Source organism: Bombina bombina, chromosome 5 (assembly GCF_027579735.1).
Source record: "Bombina bombina isolate aBomBom1 chromosome 5, aBomBom1.pri, whole genome shotgun sequence".
Lineage (NCBI taxonomy): Eukaryota > Metazoa > Chordata > Amphibia > Anura > Bombinatoridae > Bombina > Bombina bombina.
The window spans coordinates 727752642-727779572 of record NC_069503.1 but is presented as its reverse complement, the minus strand read 5'-3'; the positions used below and the strand labels follow the sequence as shown (position 1 = coordinate 727779572).

Below are 26931 nucleotides of genomic sequence, written 5' to 3'. Positions count from 1 at the left end.
TCCAGGTATCACCGATCCGTCCTGGCTCCAAGATCTTCATCCAACCCAAGCGGGGGTTGGCGATCCATAATCCGGTCCAGAAGAGGCTCCAAAGTCTTCCTCCTATCCGGCAAGAAGAGGACATCCGGACCGGCAAACATCTTCTCCAAGCGGCATCTTCGATCTTCTTCCATCCGGAGCGAAGCGGCAGGATCCTGAAGACCCCCAGCGCGGAACATCCATCCGGACCGACGACTGAACGACGAATGACGGTTCCTTTAAATGACGTCATCCAAGAAGGCGTCCCTCGAATTCCGATTGGCTGATAGGATTCTATCAGCCAATCGGAATTAAGGTATGAATTTTCTGATTGGCTGATGGAATCAGCCAATCAGAATCAAGTTCAATCCGATTGGCTGATCCAATCAGCCAATCAGATTGAGCTCGCATTCTATTGGCTGTTCCGATCAGCCAATAGAATGCGAGCTCAATCTGATTGGCTGATTGGATCAGCCAATCGGATTGAACTAGATTCTGATTGGCTGATTCCATCAGCCAATCAGAAAATTCATACCTTAATTCCGATTGGCTGATAGAATCCTATCAGCCAATCGGAATTCGAGGGACGCCATCTTGGATGACGTCCCTTAAAGGAACAGTCATTCGTCGTTCAGTCGTCGGTACGGATGGATGTTCCGCGCTGAGGGTCTTCAGGATCCTGCCGCTTCGCTCCGGATGGAAGAAGATCGAAGATGCCGCTTGGAGAAGATGTTTGCCGGTCCGGATGTCCTCTTCTTGCCGGATAGGAGGAAGACTTTGGACCCTCTTCTGGACTTCTTCAGTGGATGTCTAGCCCCCGCTTGGGTTGGATGAAGATATCGGAGCCAGGACCGATCGGTGATACCTGGATGGTGAAGACAAGGTAGGAAGATCTTCAGGGGATTAGTGTTAGGTTTATTTAAGGGGGGTTTGGGTTAGATTAGGGGTATGTGGGTGGTGGGTTGTAATGTTGGGGGGGGGGTATTGTATGTTTTTTTTTACAGGCAAAAGAGCTGAACTTCTTGGGGCATGCCCCGCAAAGGGCCCTGTTCAGGGCTGGTAAGGTAAAAGAGCTTGTAACTTTTTTAATTTAGAATAGGGTAGGGAATTTTTTATTTTGGGGGTCTTTGTTATTTTATTAGGGGGCTTAGAGTAGGTGTAATTAGTTTAAAATTGTTGTAATATTTTTCTTATGTTTGTAAATATTTTTTTATTTTCTGTAACTTAGTTCTTTTTTATTTTTTGTACTTTAGCTAGTTTATTTAATTGTATTTCTTTGTAGCAATTGTGTTTATTTAATTTATTGATAGTGTAGTGTTAGGTTAATTGTAGGTAATTGTAGGTAGTTTATTTAATTATTTTATTGATAGGGTAGTGTTAGGTTTAATTATATCTTAGGTTAGGATTTATTTTACAGGTAATTTTGTAATTATTTTAACTAGGTAACTATTAAATAGTTCTTAACTATTTAATAGCTATTGTACCTGGTTAAAATAATTACAAAGTTGCCTGTAAAATAAATATTAATCCTAAAATAGCTATAATATAATTATAATTTATATTGTAGCTATATTAGGGTTTATTTTACAGGTAAGTATTTATCTTTAAATAGGATTAATTTATTTAATAAGAGTTAATTTATTTCGTTAGATGTAAATTATATTTAAGTTAGGGGGGTGTTAGTGTTAGGGTTAGACTTAGCTTTAGGGGTTAATACATTTATTAGAATAGCGGTGATCTCCGATCGGAAGATTAGGGGTTAATAATTGAAGTTAGGTGTCGGCGATGTTAGGGAGGGCAGATTAGGGGTTAATACTATTTATGATAGGGTTAGTGAGGCGGATTAGGGGCTAATAACTTTATTATAGTAGCGCTCAGGTCCGCTCGGCAGATTAGGAGTTAATAAGTGTAGGTAGGTGTCGGCGACGTTGAGGGGGGCAGATTAGGGGTTAATAAATATAATATAGGGGTCGGCGGTGTTAGGGGCAGCAGATTAGGGGTACATAAGTATAACGTAGGTGGCGGTCGGCAGATTAGGGGTTAAAATTTTTAATCGAGTGGCGGCGATGTGGGGGGACCTCGGTTTAGGGGTACATAGGTAGTTTATGGGTGTTAGTGTACTTTAGGGTACAGTAGTTAAGAGCTTTATAAACCGGCGTTAGCCAGAAAGCTCTTAACTCCTGCTATTTTCAGGCGGCTGGAATCTTGTCGTTAGAGCTCTAACGCTCACTGCAGAAACGACTCTAAATACCGGCGTTAGAAAGATCCCATTGAAAAGATAGGCTACGCAAATGGCGTAGGGGGATCTGCGGTATGGAAAAGTCGCGGCTGTAAAGTGAGCGTTAGACCCTTTAATCACTGACTCCAAATACCAGCGGGCGGCCAAAACCAGCGTTAGGAGCCTCTAACGCTGGTTTTGACGGCTACCGCCGAACTCTAAATCTAGGCCTAAATGCGCCCGGACGCAAGCAACTTACGTATTCAGCGCAGCACAGTCTTCTGATCCGCGACCGATAGAGCGGGTCTACTACATCCAGAACCAACATGAAGACAGTGACGTATTCAGTGACATCGCGCTAGCTTGCGCATGCGCAGCTCGGAAAACAGTCGCCATCTTTCAACCTGGGTTGTCAGCCCGGATTGAACAACGCTACCAGATACCGAGTGAGTGGGTTTGAAAAGGGTTAAAAATTGGGCGATAATTTTCTTCTAAACGGTACGTTTTAGAAACATGAAGGGCATTGTAAATGTGTTTATTTGAGTACTTTTTTTAATCTATGCTTAGTTATTTTGTGACTACAGTGTCCCTTTAAATTAAAAATACAGTCAGAAAGAGATACAATGGCTATTTTTGCTAGAGAGTAAATACACTAAATTAATATGGAAACAAAGTTAAGTTGTTTATTTAAATTAATTAATCAACTTTTTTTTTTTATAAAACTGTTTAACAAAATGAGTGTGTCACAAGATTTGTATAGATATTTGTTGTCAGTGAATTGTTATAACATTGTGTCATGAAGGAGTTAATTGTTTTAATTCAGCAGTTGTTTGTAATACACAGTATATATAGGTGGGGTATAGCAGTTACTCTGTATGCAGTGATCAAGTGTGGAGAGCCACATGAAACGTGTTTGCTTGAGGTTATTGTATGTGCGCTTTCATTTCACTTTTTGTATGCCTGCTTTTAAGAGGATCTAATAGATGATTTTTTAAAATAAATTATAGTGCTGCGCTTATATTTCTTTAAGAGAACACGGTAAGCCTGATATTCAAAACCTCTTTGCTCAGGCGAGATATTCTAAAAAGTCTCGTCAGTACAGAGAGGCCCTTAAACACAAATCTTAGAGACATGAAACAATTTTTTTCTTTCGTTATTTAGATAGAGCATGCAATTTTAAACATCTTTCTAATTTACTTCTATTATCTAATTTGCTTAATTCTCTTGATATCCTTTGCTGAAAGGCATATCTAGATAGGCTCAGTAGCGGCTGATTGGTGGCTGCACATAGATGCATCGTGTGATTGGCTCAATCATGTGCATTGCAAATTAGATAATAGAAATAAATTGGGATGTTGTTTAAAATTGGATTCTGAATCATGAAAGAAACTTTTTGGGTTTAATGTCTCTTTAACTTGAGACAGGTTTATGTTGCAATGTAGTGTTCTTTATGTGAAACTGAGACTCCTTCATTACAATACAAGGTATAAAAAAAATCTAAAAGATTGTGGATTTCTCTCCATGCTGGCAAGGTTTTAAATATCAGGCCCAGTGGGAGAGCAGGGATACAGATGATTTTTGGTGGATACAATTGATGACATCACTGGAGGAGGTCTTCTGCACCCTTAGGTTTCATGGTTCTGGCAACCCTATTGTGCCAATGCTGTACACACGCTGGGGCACTGCAGGAGAAACAGCTGAGCGCTGCAGTTTTGTTGTTTTCTATTTAAAGCTACTCTCACTAAGCTATGCAAACATTTTGTCACTACAGTGCGGAAAACACTTAATTTGCAAATCAAAATCACAAGTGCTATTGGGCTCCTAAAACTAACTGGAGTATCATCACTGCTTTTTAAAGTTGTTATTTTTGCATTGACTCTAAATGTTTGCTTGATCTAAACTTAAAGGGATATTTCAGCCAAAACTAAAATGCACATCAGTTCATTTCAGTTCTGAATAAAAGCATTTTTCCAAAATATGTCTTAATAAAAATGCTTCTGGTAAAAGCTATAACTGTTTTTACTGAGATCTTTTGCTGGCATCTGAAACATATCTAGATATGCTCCATGATCCTGCATTTTAAACAGCATGTCTGCCCGGAGAGCGAGTTGTGTCTTAAATCATGTAAATTGATTAATCAACAACATGCACACTATTTTGAATGTTGGTGTATCTAGATATGCTTCAAGTGCACTTGCACAGTAAAAGCTCTCACTGAAAACAATTGCCACTTTTATTAGAAGCATGTTTAGTAATTCATATGTATTGCAGAAATGTTTCTATTCAATACTCAAAAATGCATTCACGTGTACCCCCCCCCCCCCCTTCCCAATGATTGTTTTGGAGTTTCAAATAAAATGTAAAAATGTAATCCATCAAAATGAATATGAAAAAAACAACAACTTTTATTAGAATATTTCAATAAAACATCTGAAATAAACTTTGCGCTCAGAACAATGATTTGTGCATTTAAAAGGTAGTTTACATAGTAGTATTGATCCATTATTGTTCTTAGGCATAATTTTTACTTTCAACATATATGCTAATTGTTCAATGCACTGTTTGTTATGCTACATATATATGTATTTTTCTCACTCATTTAGTATTTTTGGCAACAGTTATATATCTTCACAGTAAGCTGGTAATCAGTAGCAGATACCAATCCAATGTGTATTACCTGAAGCTGGCACACAACCAACAAACTGCAGCTATACTACAGATAGATTTAACATTGAATATATATTTTTCATATACATAGTAAATAGCCAATATAAAATAAATATTTTAAAAGCATTTTAAAACTGTTGTTTTGTTAGCAGACTGCTTTTTACAGTCCAGTGACATACCCCTTGAAAAGAATCTGAAGCATATTTATATGATTTCCTTAATTAAAGTGAAGATCCATTTTGATGAATTAGTGCCCGGTTTTTAATAAACCTATTAAAAACAAGGGCACTTTAATTCATCATTCAGGATAAAAAGGTAAGTTTTTGAAGAAAACAGTGAAATGTCAATTTTGATGAATTAAAGTGCCCTTGTTTTTAATAGGTTTATTAAAAACCGGGCACTAATTCATCAAAATAGACCTTCACTTTAAAGACAGATAAACTCATGCAATGACTGTGTAGAATGCTGCAGGGCTGTGGTTCATAATCCTGTAGGATGGTCTCCAATCTCTTTGGAGGCAGTGGACAAACCACAATGATCAGATTTAAATTATAGGAAAGTTGGCAAATTAGAGTACTGCTTACTATGCATAATTAAATTATGGGGAATTACATTTTGGGCTTAACGTCCCTTTAAAGTAGTTTTTTATTTGATGATTAATATATATTAATTTGCATAAGAACTATGTTAAATTAATGCAGATTTGTCACTATGGCAATATACTACATACGGTCTGGATACAATGCTAATTATATTCAGGCTATGCCTCTACAAAAAAAGGAATTGAAGCTGCAGGATGTGCAAATTGTTGCATACGTATAAAGTTGTAAGATGGCAGCAACTTTTTTTTGTTTGTTTGCTGTCTCTTTAAAATGAAACCCCTTGGTTGCCAGACAGGGTTACAATAGATTGCTTCTAAATGTATTCTCTCTATGGTAGTCAATGGGTCAAATGAGTTTGAGGATATCAGAAGATATAATTTGCAGATTCCTTTTCTCCATGACCTGGATCGTTATAGGTGATGTCAGATTCTACAGCATTTATTTCATCAGCTTCCTCATCCTCCCATTGTGCTGGTTTGGTCATTAAATTTTCCGTTGTACCAAACTCTAAGGTTTCATGAAGAACAGTGGCAGCCTCCTGTCCTTCATCAGGAGTAAAAGAGCCTTCTCTGCTATGGTCTGCTGTGCTTTGTAGAGCAGTCACTGGTCTGTCACGTCTCAGCCTTTCCTTTAGTTCTTCTTCCTTTGTCTGCAATATTAAGGTATTAGTAATCATGACAATGCTATAATTAGTTGAGTATAATCCCGGCAACAATATCCTTTTCTTTCTATTCTTTCAGTTTCAAAAATGCCTATGCCTGGGAAGCCGCACTGCAGGGGATGATATTTCAGAACTCTAAATTGAGGGGTCCATCACCATATTTTAAAAAGGTTTATCTATTAATTTTTATACAAAAATCTGCATATACTTCAATTGCGAATTTGGTAGAAAAAATCTTAGGTGAACGTTTCTGAAGGTTTGTGACTAACTTTATAGTCATTTAAAACCCTTGCTAGAAGCACTTTTGATCAGAAAGAAAGTAAAATGATCCAGGTATATAATAAAGCTTATAAAAAGGTAACTAATTTACAGTGAAACTTTTCTACAAACAGCACATACTGCATATTTTCATGGTATGTGTGCTAGTGGGTCTATTGAAGTAGCAAAACATATTTGTTTATAATACCTAATAAATTAGATTTTGTAGCGAGTATAACAAAAACTACTTAAAGGGATATGAAACCCCATTTTTTTCTGTCATGATTCAGATAGAGCATGCAATTTAAAACAACTTTCTAATTTACTTTTTTTACCAATTTTTCTTTGAGTTTATTACAAAATCATTTTAAATCATTTTACTGCAAATTAATAATATCTATAGTAGTTTCACCAAGATTGATGTGATGCGCTCGATCAAAACATTTCTATTTCTTACGATGACCCGTCACAGAAGGCAGAGTTTCCCATGCTTAGTTTAGAAAGATGTCTTGGAATATGAAACTAACACATTTTAACAAAATTGTTCTGCAAAAATCCTATTTTATGTAAGCAATAAAAATCTATTGAAATTACGCATGAAAAAAATATTTAGGGCGCACAGTAGAAGTTGTAATAAAACTACACTGCACATGCACTGTGATATTTTCACTTATAACATAATTTAAAGCGTGTTTTACTTATTGTAAAATTTGATTATTTAGTGGGCTGAACATGGGTGTTCCGCGGGAGTAGCGGAAATTTCTCCACCATGTTTGGCATATTCTCTAAACATTTTCCATCTGCAAATCTCGCTGTGGAAAAGTGGTGAGATTTGTCAAAAAGCGCAGAACACTCATTATCCTAATAGAAAAATGCATGTATACAAAAAAGAGGCATTTGTAAGATACTTTACTCTGAAAGAAGAGTAATCTGGTTTGTTTAGACTGCAGTATTTTATCTTTAAAGTGTGCCCCTGCTAAGTTCGCTCTCCCCAGAAAAGTTTCCCTTTCCAGCAGTGTCCATTACTTTCTATGGGAGACATCTCTCAACTCGCAGGGACAGCCCGATTTTTTTTAGATATCTTCCTGAGAGCAACACCAGCAAGTGTTGACAAAGTTTTTGATTATCTGGCCTTAATGAAATAGAACAATTACATTCCTTAGAAATTGTTTTGTTAATATTTGAACTAAACTAACTATTTTAATTAAAATATGAACAAATAAACTTGTGCCAAATATCACCTTTCTTCTCTCTTCTGCAGCTTTCATTTTGGATTCAATCTCCTCTATTGTTAGGCTAACATTCTTCCTCCTTATGGTTTTTAGTTTTTCGAGTTTTGCGGGAGGCCTCCTTAACGGTTTTTCTTCTGTTTCCACCTTAAGTAAAGAAATGCATTACTATGTAAGTAACAGTATTAAATGATCAATTAGCAAGGAAAACATGTTTCACATGCATGAAACCATCACAGAATCAAGTTTATACAAATTATAAATAACGTAATTGCCCCTTAACCCCTTAAAGGGACATGAAACTCACATTTTTTCTTTTATGATTTAGATTAGAAAGAACATTTAATTTTAAACAACTTTCTAATTTACTTCTATTATCTAATTTGTTTAATTTTCTTGATAACCTTTGCTGAAAAGCATATCTTGATAGGCTCAGTAGCTGCTGATTGGTGGTTGCACATAGCTGCCTTGTGTGATTGGCTCACCATGTTCATTGCTATTTCTTCAACAAAGGATATCTAAAGAACAAAGCAAATTATACAATAGTAGTAAATTGGGAAGTTGTAATTCTCTACCTGAATCATGAAAGAAATATTTTGGATCTAAAACTTGCCTAAAAGACCAGATAATTTTTAGCATTTTCCCATGACTCCATTTAAACAGAAATAGAGCCTTGTTTTTTTTTTTAAATGTATCTATCAAAACTATATATATATATATATATATATATTTTTTTAGTAGACAACCCAAGGTATTCATCTAGTCCCATTTTGGTATATTTCATGCCACCATTTCGCTACAAAATGCAATCATATTAAAAAAACTTTTTTACAAACTTTGGGGTTCTCACTGAAATTATTTACATACCGCTTGTACAGTCATAACACAAATGGATGTAAAACCTTCTCTGGGATCCCCTTTGTTCAGAAATAGCAGACATACATGGCTTTGCCATTGCTTTTTGGCAATTAGAAGGCCGCTAATTGCAGCTGCGCACCACACTCCTGAAACTCCTTGCAGTTAAGGTGTTAATCAGGTAGCTTGTAAGATTAAGTTTAGCTGTATTATAGAGATTACCCTCCCACCTGATCTATTCCACCCCCTGATCCCTACCCAATCTTTCCTAAACAACTATTTTCCATCCCCCACCCCCCACTGGTCACCACCATTTTAGGTACTGGCAGACAGTCTGCCAATGTGAAATTTGTCTTTTTTTTTCTTTTATATATTTTTTTTATTATTATTTTCTAAAGTCTAGGTTTACCCCCTTACCTTACCACCTCCCTGATCCCTCCCTGTCTGCCATCTTAGGTATTTACATAAAAAAACAACACATTTTTCTGTAGTGTAGCTGCTCCCCCCTAATTTACCCCACCTCCCCCTCCAATTCATCTTTTTGTTTACCTCCAATTCCCCCTCTCCCTACCTTCTTCTCCCCCCCCCTCCTACTCTCAGTGTGGAATTGTTTTGAATATTTTTCTGCAGTTTAGTTTAGTCTTACCCGTTCGTGCCCCCACCCCCCAGAGTACAGCACTGGACCTTAAGGGGTTAAGAGGTATGAAAATGTAATATTATTAAATATTAACTTTAATGATATAGCTGTTAATACTGACATCAATTTCTTAAAAAAACTCAAAATAATTTGTACCTGAACTTTACAATTTTAAGACTATTAGAAGATTATACAGTTCTGTTAAATTGGCACACACATATTTCTAAACAAACCCAAAGCAGTTCAGAGTTTTTTTACATGCCAATAAATTCTTCAATTTTCACATATTCCTGGAGAGTGAAAGAATATTATATATCCATTTTTTAAAATGGAAATCTAAATTCCCCAAAAGGCCATGGTATATTTTAAAAATGTACTATTGCTATCCCATTGTGTCCCATTAATCCTTGTGACAGAAGATTTCTGATTAGTGCTGTCAAGGTATATGTGAACATTAATATATATATTATTATATATCTGGCTATCAGCACCAAATGATTCATTCATTTATAAGGCATTAAATGCTTTGGCTGAACAAGATTCAATCCTCCCCATTCAGTATGCAAAATTACAATGCGTCCAAATGTGGACAATAAAACATTTGGTCTACTTAACTTAAAACAGTCACTTAAAAAGAAATGTTGTCAAAATTATCTTGAGGTCAACCAAGTCAGCACACAGCATGGAATGTATAAAGACGACATTCTGGGCATAAAGTCAAATAAGTAAGTAAATTCTGACTGCATAGTGATTAGCATAGACTTGTTAATTACCCCTGCCTGCGTATAGAAGCAATGAAAGTGTGACCAGCAAAAACACATGTTTACAACGTAACTTTGAAATTCACTGAAAATATAACTGGTATAATTATGTTTCTTATAGAACAATGTTTTATCTGCTGTATTTTGTATATATATATATATATATATATATATATATATATATATATACATATATTCAGACACATATTAAACATGGAGACCTGATAGCTAAAATTTCAAAATGTTTTAGAATGTTTTAGGATTTAAAATGAGCATTCTAACAATTATTTCTTTAGTTGCAGACAACAATTGGACATGGGCATCAATTTATATATTCAGGAAGAAGTACACTGAATGTGAAACATGCTGTATTTGTATGAATATATATATATCAGGATTTTAAATGCTATTAATTTTGGAATAGTTAGCAGTATAAATTACTTTGATGTAATATGATATTAGAAATAATACTGATGTTTCATATTAAAATAATCAGAATAAATAATGTGACATAATACAGTACATTTGAGCATGTAATTCAGTAATATAAAAAAAATTATAAAATTTTAAGATACACATTTTAAAGAAATGTTTTTACTGTCTAGGAATGGTTAAATGAATCTGTTTGTTTGTCATGCTGCCCCCCGATGGCCAAAATCCAGTATTACAGCCAAAAGATTTGACTGTTAAAAGATGCGTCTCCATAGTAACCATCCATTGCTTAGGGCCAATCAGAGAGATGGTTCCCAGGTGACCAATGGGGTGATCAGTTTCCACAAGGGCCTCCCACATGGTTTCATCAATGATTAAAACATATATAAGCTAAATGCAAGAAAGGAAAAGACACATGCTGCTGACCTTGACTGATAACTGACGGCTGGGCGTTTTGAAATACAGTTAAGCAAAGCTGGGCTACCTTTTCTCATTGATTGCAAAGTATACTTATTTGTCTTCTGAGATGAAACAAGAAGGTTTTGGAAACTGACTTATCGATTTGGTCATTATTTTGGTAAAGTATATGAGGTTGTTAAACATAGGTAAATATTTAAAACAAACATCCATTGTTGCTGTAGGTAGCAGACTTAAAGGAGTAAATTGTATTTTAAAACTTGTATTTCATAGCCTGTGTATTGTTAAAAAAATCCTAAATGTTAAGTTGTTTATCTGGCAAAAATAAATAAATAAATATATATATATATATATATATATATATATATATATATATATATATATGTCTTAGAAATTGTCTTAACTGTAGATAACTAAGAATTTAATTCAGCTTAGATAAATTGGCATAGAGTTTGGTTATTGGCACAAATAATATATATAATTTCTGATGTTTTAAATTGGAATTATATAGGATAAATTGTAGCTAAATAGCTGATTGTATTGCTGAATGTTTAGTGGCTTATATCTTAGTCTCATTGTGATATTTTAAATGCAACTCTGATTTGGGAGGCTATTGTGAATAAAGGTAAATTTTATGAGATTTGCATAGCATATTTTAATAGTTTTAAATGTGTATAGTATTGATTCATATTCTTGTCCCTACAAATATATTTCAATGTGTCTATAGATATTAACTAATAAAAATAATTCAGGAATTTATATTCATTTTATTGTCTTGGTATATGCATATTTTATTGGGGTTCAGTTTAAAGGATAATTATTAAATATATTGTGTTATAACCCAGCCATATACTGACAGTGCACATCTCATCAAAACATATGTTGACTCACTGGTAAAATATATACCGGGTGTAGGAGAGGGATCGTAATATGAGAGCACTGGTCTAGCTACCTGAGGGTAAGAGAGTGACCATAACATGAAAGCACTTCCAAATACCTGAGTGTAAGAGCAGGATTATAATACGAAAGCACTGGTTTGCCCCCTAGCTACCCAAGTGTAGGAGCAGGATCATAATATGAGAGCACTGGTCTAGCTACCTGAGTGTAAGAGAGTGATCATAATGGGAGAGCACTGGTTTACCCCCTAGCTACCTTGAGTGTTCAAGGATCATAATATAAGAGCACTGGTCTAGTTACCTGAGTGTAGGAGAGGGATCATAATATGAGAGCACTGGTCTAGTTACCTGAGTGTAGGAGAGGGATCATAATATGAGAGCACTGGCCTAGTTACTTGAGTGTAGGAGAGGGATCATAATATGAGAGCACTGGTCTAGTTACCTGAGTGTAGGAGAGGGATTATAATATGAGAGCACTGGCCTAGTTACCCGAGTGTAGGAGAGGGACCATAATATGAGAGCACTGGTCTAGTTACCTGAGTGTAGGAGAGGGACCATAATATTAGAGCACTGGTCTAGTTACCTGAGTGTAGGAGAGGGACCATAATATTAGAGCACTGGTCTAGTTACCTGAGTGTAGGAGAGGGATTATAATATGAGAGCACTGGACTAGTTACCTGAGTGTAGGAGAGGGATCATAATATGAGAATACTGGTCTAGTTACCTGAGTGTAGGAGAGGGATTATAATATGAGAGCACTGGTCTAGTTACCTGAGTGTAGGAGAGGGACCATAATATGAGAGCACTGGCCTAGTTACCTGAGTGTAGGAGAGGGACCATAATATGAGAGCACTGGTCTAGTTACCTGAGTGTAGGAGAGGGATCATAATATGAGAGCACTGGCCTAGTTACCTGGGTGTAGGAGAGGGATCATAATATGAGAGCACTGGTCTAGTTACCTGAGTGTAGGAGAGGGATCATAATATGAGAGCACTGACCAAGCTACACAAGTGTATTTTGGCACATTGTATTTTGTGTATAGGATCCATAGAATAAAACTGACCTGGAATATTTTTCTCAAGGTATAAACCTCAAGCAGCTTGCTAAAGGCACGTATCTCTGCACTTTGTTGAATTTGGAATATAATGGACAATTCTATCTTCCCAAATGTATACGCTAGCCAAAATATCTTAGTCAACTCACCATGACATCATATGCTTCTCCATTTTTAACAATTTTAGGCTGGCTTTGTATTATCCCCTGTGTAATAAGCTCTTCTAGGATGTCTGAAGACTTCTGTCTCTCTCGAATGCTTCCACTTCGGGTGCTTAGCAATGGTGGGTCTACAATACAAATGAGACATCAAACGAGCAATTGTAGATAACATTGTGGATACGTTTTCTATGTTTTGTACCAATCAGTACATATGAACACCGCTAAAATACAGGCACAAGATACAGAGGTGATTTGTCTTAGGGAAAAATTATTTATAAGTTATAAATATAATTTATAATGTATAAATATTATATAACATTAGGTACTCCAGTGAATGTATACACATTAATATGAATGTTTATAAAATTAGATATGAGAATTCCTGAGATAAACATAACTCTTTTCTGAGATTTAAAATGCAAAGAGAATTGTTGGTCCTAAGCAGGAAACAGCTGGTGAGCCAATGGCAAGGGCCCTCACACAACTCTGGCAATCACCAACAGTCATTAGCTTGGGAGCTGCAGTGCTTGCATTTCATTGAGGGACTTTAACTATGCGTTAACCCCATTAAACACAGAGTTCCAGAGTAAGTAGTGAAAAGGTTACTGCAATGAATTAAGGCATGTACGGGGCTTATGTTTCTTATTAGCCATCAAACTCTAATAAAAGATATTTCTTTTTCCACAAAGGATACCAAGAGAACGAAGCACATTTGAAAATAGAAGTGAATTTAAAAGTGTATTAAAATAACATGCTCTATCTGACTCATGCAAGTTTAATTTTGACTTTCCTTTCCCTTAAATTTGTTCATACAAGCCACTGTTGACTCTCTGAGAACATGTGGCATTTAAATACTAGTGCACAGGCCCTCACAGCATATGGGTGTATGCCACTTAAAAACAGTAATAACTTTTACTAGAAACAATTTTGCTAATAGAAGTATATTGGAAAAATTATTCCATTTAAAACTGAAATGAACCCATGGACATTTCAATTTTGACCTTTATTTATGGCTTACATTTTAGCCGGGTGGTCAGTAAAATCAGCTGGGTGGTGTGCCCATTATATAGGTCCTGGGGAGAACACTGCTTTGTAATAGGTTACTTTCTCACTTACCCCATGCCCTATTTTGATTGTCACTTACACTGTAAAACTGCACTACTTGTAGTAGTTTGTAGTTTAGGTATCAACAATGTCAGCTAAGTGCCCATACTGACATTTTAAAGAGAACATTGGAACACGTGACAGAATATTATATAAATAAAAACATGAGGATGGCAGACTACTATTTGATTTTAATTAACTCTCAACAGCCCTCTTTATCTCTGCACCAAAGAAAGTGATATGGATATTGTGTACCACTCGAGCCAAAGCTTGGAAAATCTTACTAATTCCATACAAAACAGCAAAGACTTGCCGTCCCTGATACACAAAGGGTTACCTGTATATATTACTGCATCAAAATATATTCATGAAAGCGATATACATTGTTCTAAAGAAGAACCACAAATTATTACCTATGTAATTATATATATATATAGCCTACAAATAAAACAGATCAATTTTTTATTACATTATGATAAACTGTGAGTTATTTGGTACCTTAAAACTGCAGCACACACTTAGGGCTCGATGATTAAAAGCTCTCTGGGCTGGCGAGATTATTAAAGAATGCTCGCCAGTCCTTCTATTTCCCTGGTGGAATGATCTAAATCCACTGTTTACCCTGAAAACAGGGTGTTTTGCTAAGGGGCGTATACTGCATTTTTCATTTGAAAAATGCACAATAAAATTCATATTTTAAACATCATGCAAAACAAATATTTGAACCAATCACATAAAAATATGCAGGGAAAAATTGTATTGTTAAGGTGCATAAAAAATAGTAACAAAATTATTCACCAAAAATCGTATGTTAACAAAAATGTAAAATTTGTATGCAATTTACACAGGAATAAATCGTATTAAATATGAACTGCGTAAATTGTAATTGTAGTACACTAGATGTGCAAAAATCACACAGAAATTTGTACTTATAAATACAAAATGCAAAGTGTAATTGTTGTTTTTTCGTAATATAGGCTGAACATGAGCGTTCCATGGGCGTATATGAAAATGTCTCTCTTATCCCAGTGTATTTCTATAAAGATTTTCGCATTGCAGATGTCACATTTTCAAAAAAATACGAATACTTATAACCCTAATAGAAAAACACACGCATAAGAAAATATAGGTGAATGTAAGATCCTCTATGCAGAAAGCAGCATAATGTGAGTTATATTGGCTGCAGGATTTAATTTTTAAAGTACTCCCCCTACTGCCGGCTAACTTCGCTTTAAGGAGGGAAGGGTCCCTATCCAGCGAAATCCATTACTTTCAATAGGCATCTCACCACTCGCAGGGACTGCCCCCTTTTTACGATCATTCCACCAGGGCAACCCTGCGAGAGTCGGCGAGAAAAACTAGGTTTGAGCTGGCGAAGCTTATATCATTGAGCCTTTAGAGTAACTTCTGAACATGAAACACTTTCACAAAGACATTATTTAAAGGGACAGTCTACACCAGAATTTTTATTGTTTTAAAAGATAGATAATCCCATTATTACCCATTTCCCAGTGTTGCATAATTAACACAGTTATAATAATATACTTTTAACCTCTGTGATTATCTTGTATCTAAGCCTCTGCAAACTGCCCCTTTTTTCAGTTCTTTTGACAGACTTGCAGTTTAGCCAATCAGTGCCTGCTCCCAGATTACTTCACGTGCACGAGCACAGTGTTATCTATATGAAATATGTGAACTAACACCCTCTAGTGGTGGAAAAACTGTTAAAATGCAATCTGAAAGAGGTGGGCTTCAAGGTCTAAGAAATTAGCATATGAACCTCCTAGATTAAGCTTTCAACTAAGAATACCAAGAGAACAAAGCAAAATTGGTAATAAAAGTAAATTGGAAAATTGTTTAAAAGTACATGCTCTATCTGAATCATGAAAGTTTATTTTGGCCTAGACTGTCCCTTTAATTCATAATGTGTAATTGATTTGGCCTAAATTATGTAACTTTGTCAAAAAAAAACCACAAAAACAAATATCTGATTTTCAGTCTGGTTTGTTTTATATAATACAATACATTACCCAGAATGAAGCAATGCATGTGACTATAATCCCAATTAGAAGTAAAATATTGGGGCAGAGAATTCTAAAAATTTCTATCACGCATTTTAAAGATCACTGTTTATACATGTTACTAATATGTTTTTGAAAGAAAATAGTTTAAGTTAAAGGCCCTAAGGCCTGATATCTAATTGGTTGTTAAGCAGATCTTTCACTGCTTTATTTGTGGATAGTAATGAACATCAAAAGCATAAGCAGAAAAAGGTTGTTTGTTTTTTTCTCAGTGCATAAATTACAAAAAAAAAACAAAAAACATTTAGTATGTCCACTTTTAGTGTGACACATTAAAATTAAATGATTTGTGTGTGTTTTTAATAATACGGAATAATAGAACTGAAATATTAAATGGAGATTACACCAATTTGACATCAGCAGGTAAACATCTCCTCTAACTAGCAACCAATAATCACCAATAGACAATTAAATCCCCTGAGAGGTCTTATATCAATATTGTGTGTTTGTTTGTAGCTAGGATACCTGTTTGTATATTCTAATTTACCTATAGCACTGGCTGTTTCTTATTGTATAGGGGTAACAATAACTAACCTGTCACCTGGCTGAGATGAATGAACCTTTAGTCAAAGTAGAAAACAATTCAGATCTTCAACTGTGATTGGTACGAAATGCACCCTGTAATTACTGAAGTTATCATTAACTGAAAACAATGTTAAAGCTCTACTGTAGATCCACATTACCATTTGACAATGACATTTTACAGTGATTGTTCCGAAATAGCACGGTTACATGAATATGGGGGCAAAATTCAATAAAAATCATGTGCCTTTTCCAGCATTTTATATTTTTGAGAGGATACACAAGTTAGGTTATTGAAAATTAGATATATCTATATATATATTTATTATTATTTGTATTATTATTATTATTGATATTCATATTGCTAACTTTCCAACTTGTACAATGTTTATTACTATTTAGAATAAAGGCTTCAGACGTAGCTCTGTTGTTCTTTTAGGAACAAGACATAATACTACCAAAAATGTCAGTAAAAATAAAATGGAAACAATTTTGTATGCTTCAGAAAGAGACATTAACAGTGACACAAAGTTTAAATAAAACTTTCATGATTCAGACAGAGCGAGCAATTATACGAGATTTTTAAATTTACTTCTATTATCAAATTTACTTAGTTCACTTTGTATCCTTTGTTGAAAAGCATACCTTGGTGACTACATATACCTCTTCTCATTGGTTCACCAGATGTTGTCAGCTAGCTCCCAGTAGTGTATTGCTGCTCTGAAACTAATTTTAAAACTATTTGTTTAACCCTTTTGCTAGGGTCAAATTAATTTAATCAATAATAAAATGCCTTTTAACTGCATTCTTTTCAACATAATAGCAATCTGGTGTCCAATTGAGGCTTACATTCAATAAAATTCTACATTGAGTTAAACACTGGGTTTTGAGTAGGGCTCTATAATATATATATTACTTAAAAGGACTTGAAACCCATGATTCAGATAGAACATACAATTATAAACAACTTTGCAATTTACTTCTATTTTCACAGTTGCTTCATTCTTTCAGTATGCTTTGGTGTTGTTTGATGTTGTGCAGCAATGCACTACTGGGAGCTAGCTGACCATATTGGGTGAGCCATTTACAAAAGTCACATGTGTGCAGCTACCAATCAGCAGCTAGCTCCCAGTAGAGTAGTGCTGCTTATAAATCTACCTAAGTATGCTTTTCAACTAGAGAACAAAGCAAATTAGATAATAACAAAAAATTGAAAAGTTATTTAAAATTGTATGTTCTATCTGAATAACTAACATTTAGTTTTGACGTTACTGTTCCTTTAAAAAAAAAAAAACATAAAATGATTTATTAGGAGGTTTATATGTGCTTTAATATTTAACATTAAAGGGACATAAAACCCAAAAATTTTCTTTCATGATTCAGTTAGAGAATACCATTTTAAACAACTTTCAAATGTACTTCTATTATTTAAATTTCTTCTTTCTCTTGTTATCCTTTGCTGAAATGTTTATCTAGGTAAGCTAAGGAGCAGCAAAGAACCTAGGTTCTAGCTGCTGATTGGTGGCTGCATAATTATACCGCTTGTCATTGGCTCACCCATGTGCTCAGTTAGAAGCCAGTAGGGCATTGCTACTCCTTCAACAAAGCATATCAAGAAAATGAAACAAATTAAATAATAGAAGTAAATTAGAAAGTGGTTGAAAATTGTATTCTCTATCAGAATCATGAAAGAAAAAGTTTGGGTTTCATGTCCCTTTAAAACAGCTTTCAAAATTTTTTTTAGAGAATCCTTAATCAAGGGATGTTTTAATAATTTTTTCATAATATTTTACCTTTTGTATTTTAATGTTTGTTTCTCTCCTGAATAAACAAGTTTTCTAGTCAGGCTTGAAGAGCAATGTCTATCTCCACTAATAAAACTGGGGGAGTAGCTCTGCTAAGGTTCTATTCATTTTGATTGAAATTGCTTTTACTTTACATATCTCAATCAAGAAAATATTTTAACGCGTTTAAATGCTGCACTTTGTAGATATGAAAGTCATTGTTAGTAATATGTACCTTTAAAGGAACATTATATTGAAAAATAAATCTACTACAAACATATACATACATAAATATCTTATTCACAGTACTGCATACTACTGGAAAGTTATGTCCCTTTAAATTTAGAATGAAACAAGAAAGAATCAGGTGATAAATGTATTTAATTTGATTGGGTGACAGGACCAACCCCAAACTTCTGTTGGTTAACAACAAACAACCACAAGTCCAATAAGAAAGTCCAGATTATTTCAACTCAGGAGCAGACTTAAAAAAAAACCCAAACAAACACACAGCTTTAACAAATTTAAAAAGCTCTCTTTCAAATAAAGCAAATTATATATATATATATATATATATATATATATATATAATTCAGTGTAATATCTATGCTTTAAAATTAAACTAGTATTGATATGTATCCATCTCTCTCTCTCTACACATATATTTATATATATTTATATATATTTATGTCACCTCTGAACATATATAACATACACAAATAACAAACAGTCTTGACAAAGGTCCCTATAAGGACTGAAAAGTTGACTGAACGACTACAGTAAGTGTTTGGAACCCAGAACTATATACTGTATATATATATATATATATATATATATGACTCAATTCAATATAATTTTTATGCTATCAAATTAAACTAGTGCTGATATTTTTTCTTACTTTTTTTAATCTTTTGCGACAGACATATTATGGCTCTGAGATGATTTAACTAAATGGAAGTGTCCAGCATAGTCTGATGAAAAATGAAGGTTGACATAATTACCTTTATTTAATTGGCTTGAACTGTCTCTGGGTGAAGGTAACTTCTCTGTAATTGCCCCAGGAAGAACTCCTCCAGCAGCTTCATCTTCCGCGCCAAGGCCACTATCCACGGTACCTTTTGATACAGCGGAGCCATCCCTGACACTGGAATCATTGTTTCTAGGTGACTTGTTGTCATCCTGAAAGGAAAAAAAGAAAATAGCACTACTTAAATAAAGAATGAGAAATGTACTAGGCATTAAATACACAGATCATTTATATCATATTTGCAAATTTGTTATATTACATTTGGCCAAATACTGCATTGCCTGAGTTATTTGCAAAACACATGATTTTTAAACTTAAATATCAGATAAAACTAAGAAATTTTAATTATTGAGCAATGTGGATATTTGGGCTGTACATTTGTTATAAACAAAACAGGAATAAAATAAACCACTATTATTTCTGAATGTTCCACGTAATAGACTTAAACAGGCATAAAATTCCCCCCAAAAATATGTTTGAGATAGAGCATGCAAATTGAAACACCTAATCTATTGTGTAATTTGCCTTGTTCACTTAGTATCCTTTGTTCAAAAGCATATGTAGGTAGGCTTAGGTACAGCAATGCACTACTGGGAACTAGGCTACCTGCTGATTGGTGGCTGCAAATATAATCCTCTTGTCATTGGCTCACTAGATGTGTTCAGCTACCTCCCAGCAGTGCATTGATGCTCCTTCAACAAAGGATACCAAAAGAATAAAGCAAATTTGATAATATAAGAACATTGAAAAGTTGTTTAAAATTGTATGCTCTTTCTGAAACCTGAAAGAAAATGTAAGTTATATGTCCGCTTAATAGATTTCAAATTAAAGGCATAACTTTATTAGACAAAAAAATGGAATTTGTTCATAACTAAAAAAAAAAAAAGAAAAATAATACATATAGTAGGACAAACATTGCGATTCTAAGCAGACTGTGGCTTATTTTTACCATTCAATTAAATATTCTTCATATCTCATCAGAGATAAAAACAAAATGATCACAAAGTGTAACTACAACATACTTATATCTGTCATATTTTTAGGGCTATTGTCTTACATTAATACTAACATTAACATTAATACTAATACAGGACTTTTATTTAATTTGCAGATCATAACATGCTACAGTTTGGCAGATTTCACAAGTTTATTTTAGCTTGTAAATAAATATGGGCTGCTGTAAATTACTTTTATTTTTAATTTACAAACAAAATAATTGGAGTACATGTACATCATTTATGTATCAATAAAATAATATTTTATTAAATACAATTAAATAATTAATGTTGTATTAATAAAGTTTACCAGTGTACTACTATTCTTAGTACTAAACTATTTCCTAATTACAACAAATTTTGAATTAGTCAAAATAGTCTATATTTTGTATTTGCAACCAGAGATAGAAAAATATTTGAGAAGACAAAATATTTCCAAATCAAGCACACAATTGCAAAACATAATACTTCTCAAAAACAGATAAATAAATGTGATATATTACAGGTAAATGCCAGAAACTATTGCGCAGGGAATTGGGGACCTATAGAAATGACAATGTACTTATTTAGAACTATCACACTACATGCAGCGTGTTACAGTCAGATATGATCCTATACTCGGATAAAAACACTCGTATTCATAAGGCTACATAATCATATCCTGCAATTTGTGTGTTTTTGAGGTGTTACACGTCTGACCTTCTGTGTCCCCTCCTTGGCTTTGCCTTTCGCCCCCCAGCCGCTCTTTCTCCCGTCAGTAGGTTGCACGACCAACACCCTGGAATGCCCGCAACCCATGGCGACCACACAGTGTGTATAGGAACGTTCTGTCCCCGTAGTTCGTCACATTCTTATAGTGGCCAGCAGCCGGGAACTAAGGACTCAGTTGTTGCCATGGGCGGTTGCTACAATAGATTACGTCATGCACCTCGTGGCTCACTCGGTGTTTAGCTCTGGATGTGTACGTGAGGTTTCGGGCTGTCTTGGTGGGTGCTGTCTTACTACTGGTGTTGTTCCCCTGTTAGTACATAGAGCGGCTGGAAGAGGATTTTATTGACATCTAAAAATTGTATATTGTCAGAAAAATCTATCTATTTAATCTATCATCTATCTAATCTATCCAATCTATCATCTAGTATCTACCCAATCTATCGTCTATTTTATCTATCATATATATATCTATCTATCATCTATCTCTCTCTATCTAATCCATCTATCTAATCAACCTATCATCTATCTAAGATATCTTAAATAACCACCAGGATGTCAGGAACATGATTAATTGGAAAGTAACAAGAAGGAACTACGTTTTTCACACGTTTAATGTAGTAAACTGAGGAAGAGGAACAGGGTCTGAAATCAGAACTATATTCAATTTGTAATATAACGTAAAAATATATATAATTTTTATATAGACACAAAGATATTAAAATAAAGCCCCACCCTCAAATGGCTCAATATATATATAGCGAAACTTTTCATGTAGAGAAGAGGCACACACAGGTCTTAGTAAACATAAATTTTATTAGTTCATAAATTCAGTCAACGTTTCGGTCCTCACAGGGACCTTTGTTAAGACTGTTCTATATACAGAATTAGGGAAAAGAAAAAATTACAATGAATACCACAAAGGAGAAGAGACACATCACAGGACAAGACTAATAGGCAACGCCCAATTATGTAGGCAAGAGAGAAAATGTAAGAACATACGATAAAGTACAAAAAAACTAATATTACAGGAAAACTTTAAAAAACAAAATTTTAGACAACAAAAGACCAAAACAACACACTGTAGGCATGAATCCTTAAACAACGTAAACCCATAGTAGAAAGACATGTAAAGAGCAGTGTCTCAAATTTCACAAACTGTATAGCTAAGACTATAGATAAAGTGCTTTTAGGACAAGAAGCATTCAGAAAAGAGAGATAAACTCCATGTAGCTAGAGGTGATACTTACTATCTCACTGATGTGGCAGGGAGAGGAAAAGAACATAGTCAAATAAGTCAACGTAGTGTTCATATACTGCTCTCTAGGAATATATAGATAGATGTTTTAACAAGCACAATGCTAGGGCAGCATAAAGCAGAGCCATGGCGTTTACAGGAATACAAGGGAACAGATGTGTATAGGAATCATGGGGACAAACAAGATAAGAAGTAATTTTCCAGCCTCCAGTAAGACCTTTATTATTCTCTTGCAGGGTCCATCATATGTTTATATGATGGACCCTTCAAGAGAATAATAAAGGTCTTTTAAATCTTACTGGAGGCTGGAAAATTACTTCTTTGAATTTTAAATTGGGGTTTGGCTAACCCATTCCTGTGCCCCAGACAGAAAAAAGGTGCTGTCTTTTACTACTATTCTGACAAACAAGGTAAGGCATGATAAAAATGGTGTAAAAAATGGTAAAAACAGATTCCCTCCTCACTAAGGGTCATCCACACATGTAGCTAAGAAATAACTGTAATGGTTATATTGCAGAGCATGATATCAAAGAACAGCCTTGTACAAAACAAATGAAAAAACATTTAAAAAAACTTAGCATATGTGGCCCTCCTAGACACCGGAAGTTAAAAGCCGGTATGCAAACAACTTGCTCAGGTACCCCCATAGGTTACATGTGTGATGCTATAAACCGTAAACAGAAATCGTGACCCAACTGATAATATGCCTGGTGTAGGAGGGCTAATCTAGCACAAACTGATGGCTGCAAATATTTAAAGCGAAATCATATCGCTAATCTTAGTGTGATGGGTCTTGGAGAGAGTACAAGCCTAGGTCAGGCATCAGATGGACTCACCTCCGTGTAAGACTGGACTAAGCAGTCAGCGGCGAACAGAAAGTATTCTGTGTCGCCCTTAAGTACCCAGCAAGTATCGGCGTCGGGTGACGTCACGTGGGAGGCGCGTGTCTTTCTACTATGGGTTTACGTTGTTTTAGGATTCATGCCTACAGTGTGTTGTTTTGGTCTTTTGTTGTCTAAATTTTTGTTTTGTTTTTTTAAAGTTTTCCTGTAATATTTGTTTTTTTGTACTTTATCGTATGTTCTTACATTTTCTCTCTTGCCTACATAATTGGGCGTTACCTATTAGTCTTGTCCTGTGATGCGTCTCTTCTCCTTTGTGGTATTCATTGCAATTTTTTCTTTTCCCTAATTCTGTATATAGAACAGTCTTGACAAAGGTCCCTGTGAGGAACGAAACGTTGACTGGATTTATGAACTAATACAATTTATGTTTACTAAGACCTGTGTGTGCCTCTTCTCTACATGAAAAGTTTCTACCTATCTACCATAGAGTGCACCCAGGCATTTCAACAAACAGTGAGTGCTTGGATCCCAAAACCAGATAGTATTTGAAAACTTTCTTTAAAGTACCCTGCAACGCCACACTGTGGCATAAAGTATCTACGTTCAACCCAAAGGTGAACACACACACTACACATGGAGCACGCAGCAAGCACAAACATCCTGGACTCTGAACAGGATGATTGCAGCGATACCTTTGCCTACACAGATGAGGACGCCGACAGAATCCTGCAGGAGTGTGAACAAGGTGAACTAGGAGAAATACCTATCAACCTCTTTTACAAACTACTCAACTTGAAGCGCAGGGAAATAGACTACAAACTACATGCCAACTATATAGCAGATTACTATAAGAGGAAAATGATACCAAGAGGTCTAAGGATGAAGAGCATTCCAACCATCGGAAGAAACAACACTGAATTCTGCAAGAAATGGTGTAGTATTCTCAATAAATATTCGTTTGACCTGATGCTACTTATACTGGAGGAAGTTAACAGACTGAAGAAATAGATTGGAGGAGACATAGGAGCCCTTGAACAGAATAAGTTGGACACGCTACGTAATGACCCAAAGGAAGACTGGTTAACGAAACTCCAAGAAAAAGTGACCAAGTATCAACAAGACCTAGTCAATTTCAAAAACAAGAAACAACTGGCAGTTGAGGGTGACTACAGGGAGAATAATGTCTATGCATGGCTTACAGGAAAAACACCCAATAGGAGATTCAACAGAAATAGAACCACGAGCAAACCAATCAACACCATTGACAGTAGTGGAGCTGATACTAGTGACCAAGACACAGAAAGCACCCGACCCATCAGAGACAACAAGAACCGAATCACATCTAAACCACCTACTCAGGTTCAAAAAAAGGGAGGAAGAAAAGAACAAGAACCCACACCAGACGCTGCAGACAAACAAATAATTACTCGGTCAGGCATGGCCCAGAAGACGTAGTGGTTAACTTAAGCTCGAGGACCATCACAGATCTGGAGAAAGAGGTCCTCAACAAGGGTCTAAGCTTCGTACCTACTCCAAAGACTGACATGTTCACCAACCATGTTGAATTAAACAGACTACAGAGACAACTCAAACTTAAAGAATTTTTTAGGACTGAACAACAGACAAAAGACCATCCTTTCTATATAAAAAGCAAGTTTGAACCTATCAATACCCATCCGGCCATTAAAACTTACATCAAGGTGTGCACACAAGAGATTGAAAAAGCCAGCAATAAGTTTAAAAATAGAAGACAAAATCTCACCGTCGCACAAAAGAAAGCATTGAAAGACCTGTCTGAAGACACATCGATTGTCATACGCCCTGCTGACAAGGGCGGGGTCATTGTCTTAATGGACTATACCTATCAAAGAAACAAACTCCTAACCCAATTACAAGATGCTACAGTGTACAAAGTACTAACATCTAATCCCACCACCTTATACAAGAAGGTGGCTGATGACATCATCACCATGGCAATTCAGAATAGGTACATTGATGACAAACTTGGAGAATTTCTCACCACATCTCATCCAAAGTGCCCTATAATCTATACGGTCCCCAAGATTCACAAATCCATGACTAGCCCACCAGGGAGACCGACTAGCCCACCAGGGAGGCCATTAAAACTTACATCAAGGTGTGCAAACAAGAGATTGAAAAAGCCAGCAATAAATTTAAAAATAGAAGACAAAATCTCACCGTCGCACAAAGGAAAGCATTGAAAGACCTGTCTGAAGACACATCGATTGTCATACGCCCTGCTGACAAGGGCGGGGCCATTGTCTTAATGGACTATACCTATCATAGAAACAAACTCCTAACCCAATTACAAGATGCTACAGTGTACAAAGTACTAACATCTAATCCCACCACCTTATACAAGAAGGTGGCTGATGACATCATCACCATGGCAATTCAGAATAGGTACATTGATGACAAATTTGGAGAATTTCTCACCACATCTCAGTCAAAGTGCCCTATAATCTATACGGTCCCCAAGATTCACAAATCCATGACTAGCCCACCAGGGAGACCGATAGTGTCTGCAAGGGGGGTCTCTATTTCAACCAATTGCCCTGGACATTGACCACTTCCTACAACAGACAGTTAAACAAACCACATCCTTTCTATTAGACTCTAAGTCTCTGATCACAACATTGAATACTATTCCAAGCATCAAACAGGACAGCTTCTTTGTGACCCTGGACGTCAGCAGCCTATACACCATCATTCCTCATGATGTAGGCATCGAGGCTACAAAATAATTTCTTATCAAGGATACATGTACTGTGGCCCCTCTATTGAATTCCTCTTGGATCTCATTCACTTATGCTTGACCCACAACTACTTTAAATTTGAGAATAAATTTTACCTGCAACAAATGGGCACCGCAATGGGCAACATCAGTACCTACCGCAGGTATATTGATGATATCTTCCTGATCTGGAATGGTAGTGAAGAGGAACTTTTACAGTGGTATAACAACATTGACAATGCACTACCATACGTGAAATTTAAGATGGAACACAACAAGCACTCCATCCATTTCCTAGACATTGAGATCTACAAGGATATGACCAACCCTGAAATCAAGATTGGCACTACCCTCTACTCCAAGCCTACAGATCGAAACTCACTACTTACGGCGAACTCATTTCACCCACCAGCGCTCAAGAAAGGAATCATCAGGTCTCAAATGATGAGAGTGATTCGCAACAATAGCAACAAAAAAATCAAAGAAACACAACTCGAGGCTATGAGCCAAAAATTCATACAGAGAGGATACAAACGCACAGAAGTTGAAGAAGTCATGAAAGCAACCTGGGATATGACACTGAGTGATCTTCTCTACAGGGCCACTGGAGAAAAGGTAAAAGAAGAACGCATGAACATGATGGTTATGTTCAACCCTACTAGCAAATCTGTTCGCCAACAATAATAAAGAATTGGTTTATCTTACACCAGGACCCTACACTTCCCTTCTATAATCAGCCACCACCAAGAATGGTGTACCATAGAACTAACAACCTTTGTGATGTGCTAGTAAAAACAACCTTTGAACCGGATCAGATACATAAAGGATGGCTACCAACGCCTAAGAAAGGATGTTTCAGTTGTGGGAACTGTGTCACTTGTAATTCCTTCATTACAGGTGAAAAGTTTCACCATCCTCACAATGGAAGGTCCATACAGATTCAATACAGATTGACCTGCACAACTGAATTTGTAGTCTATGTGATC

The 26931-nt window shown here is 35.6% G+C and overlaps 1 protein-coding gene across 1 annotated transcript; it reads right to left on the bottom strand.

Annotated features, from left to right (window-relative positions):
• Nucleotides 1-4621: 4621 nt before the first annotated feature.
• On the bottom strand, nt 4622-21213 carry STMND1 (stathmin domain containing 1; the record flags this gene model as incomplete). Its single annotated transcript, XM_053715837.1, has 5 exons — nt 4622-6154; nt 7666-7800; nt 12855-12994; nt 19359-19536; nt 21079-21213. Coding segments are annotated over 5 exons (873 nt in total), but the record flags the coding sequence as incomplete, so codon positions are not given.
• Nucleotides 21214-26931: the final 5718 nt, after the last annotated feature.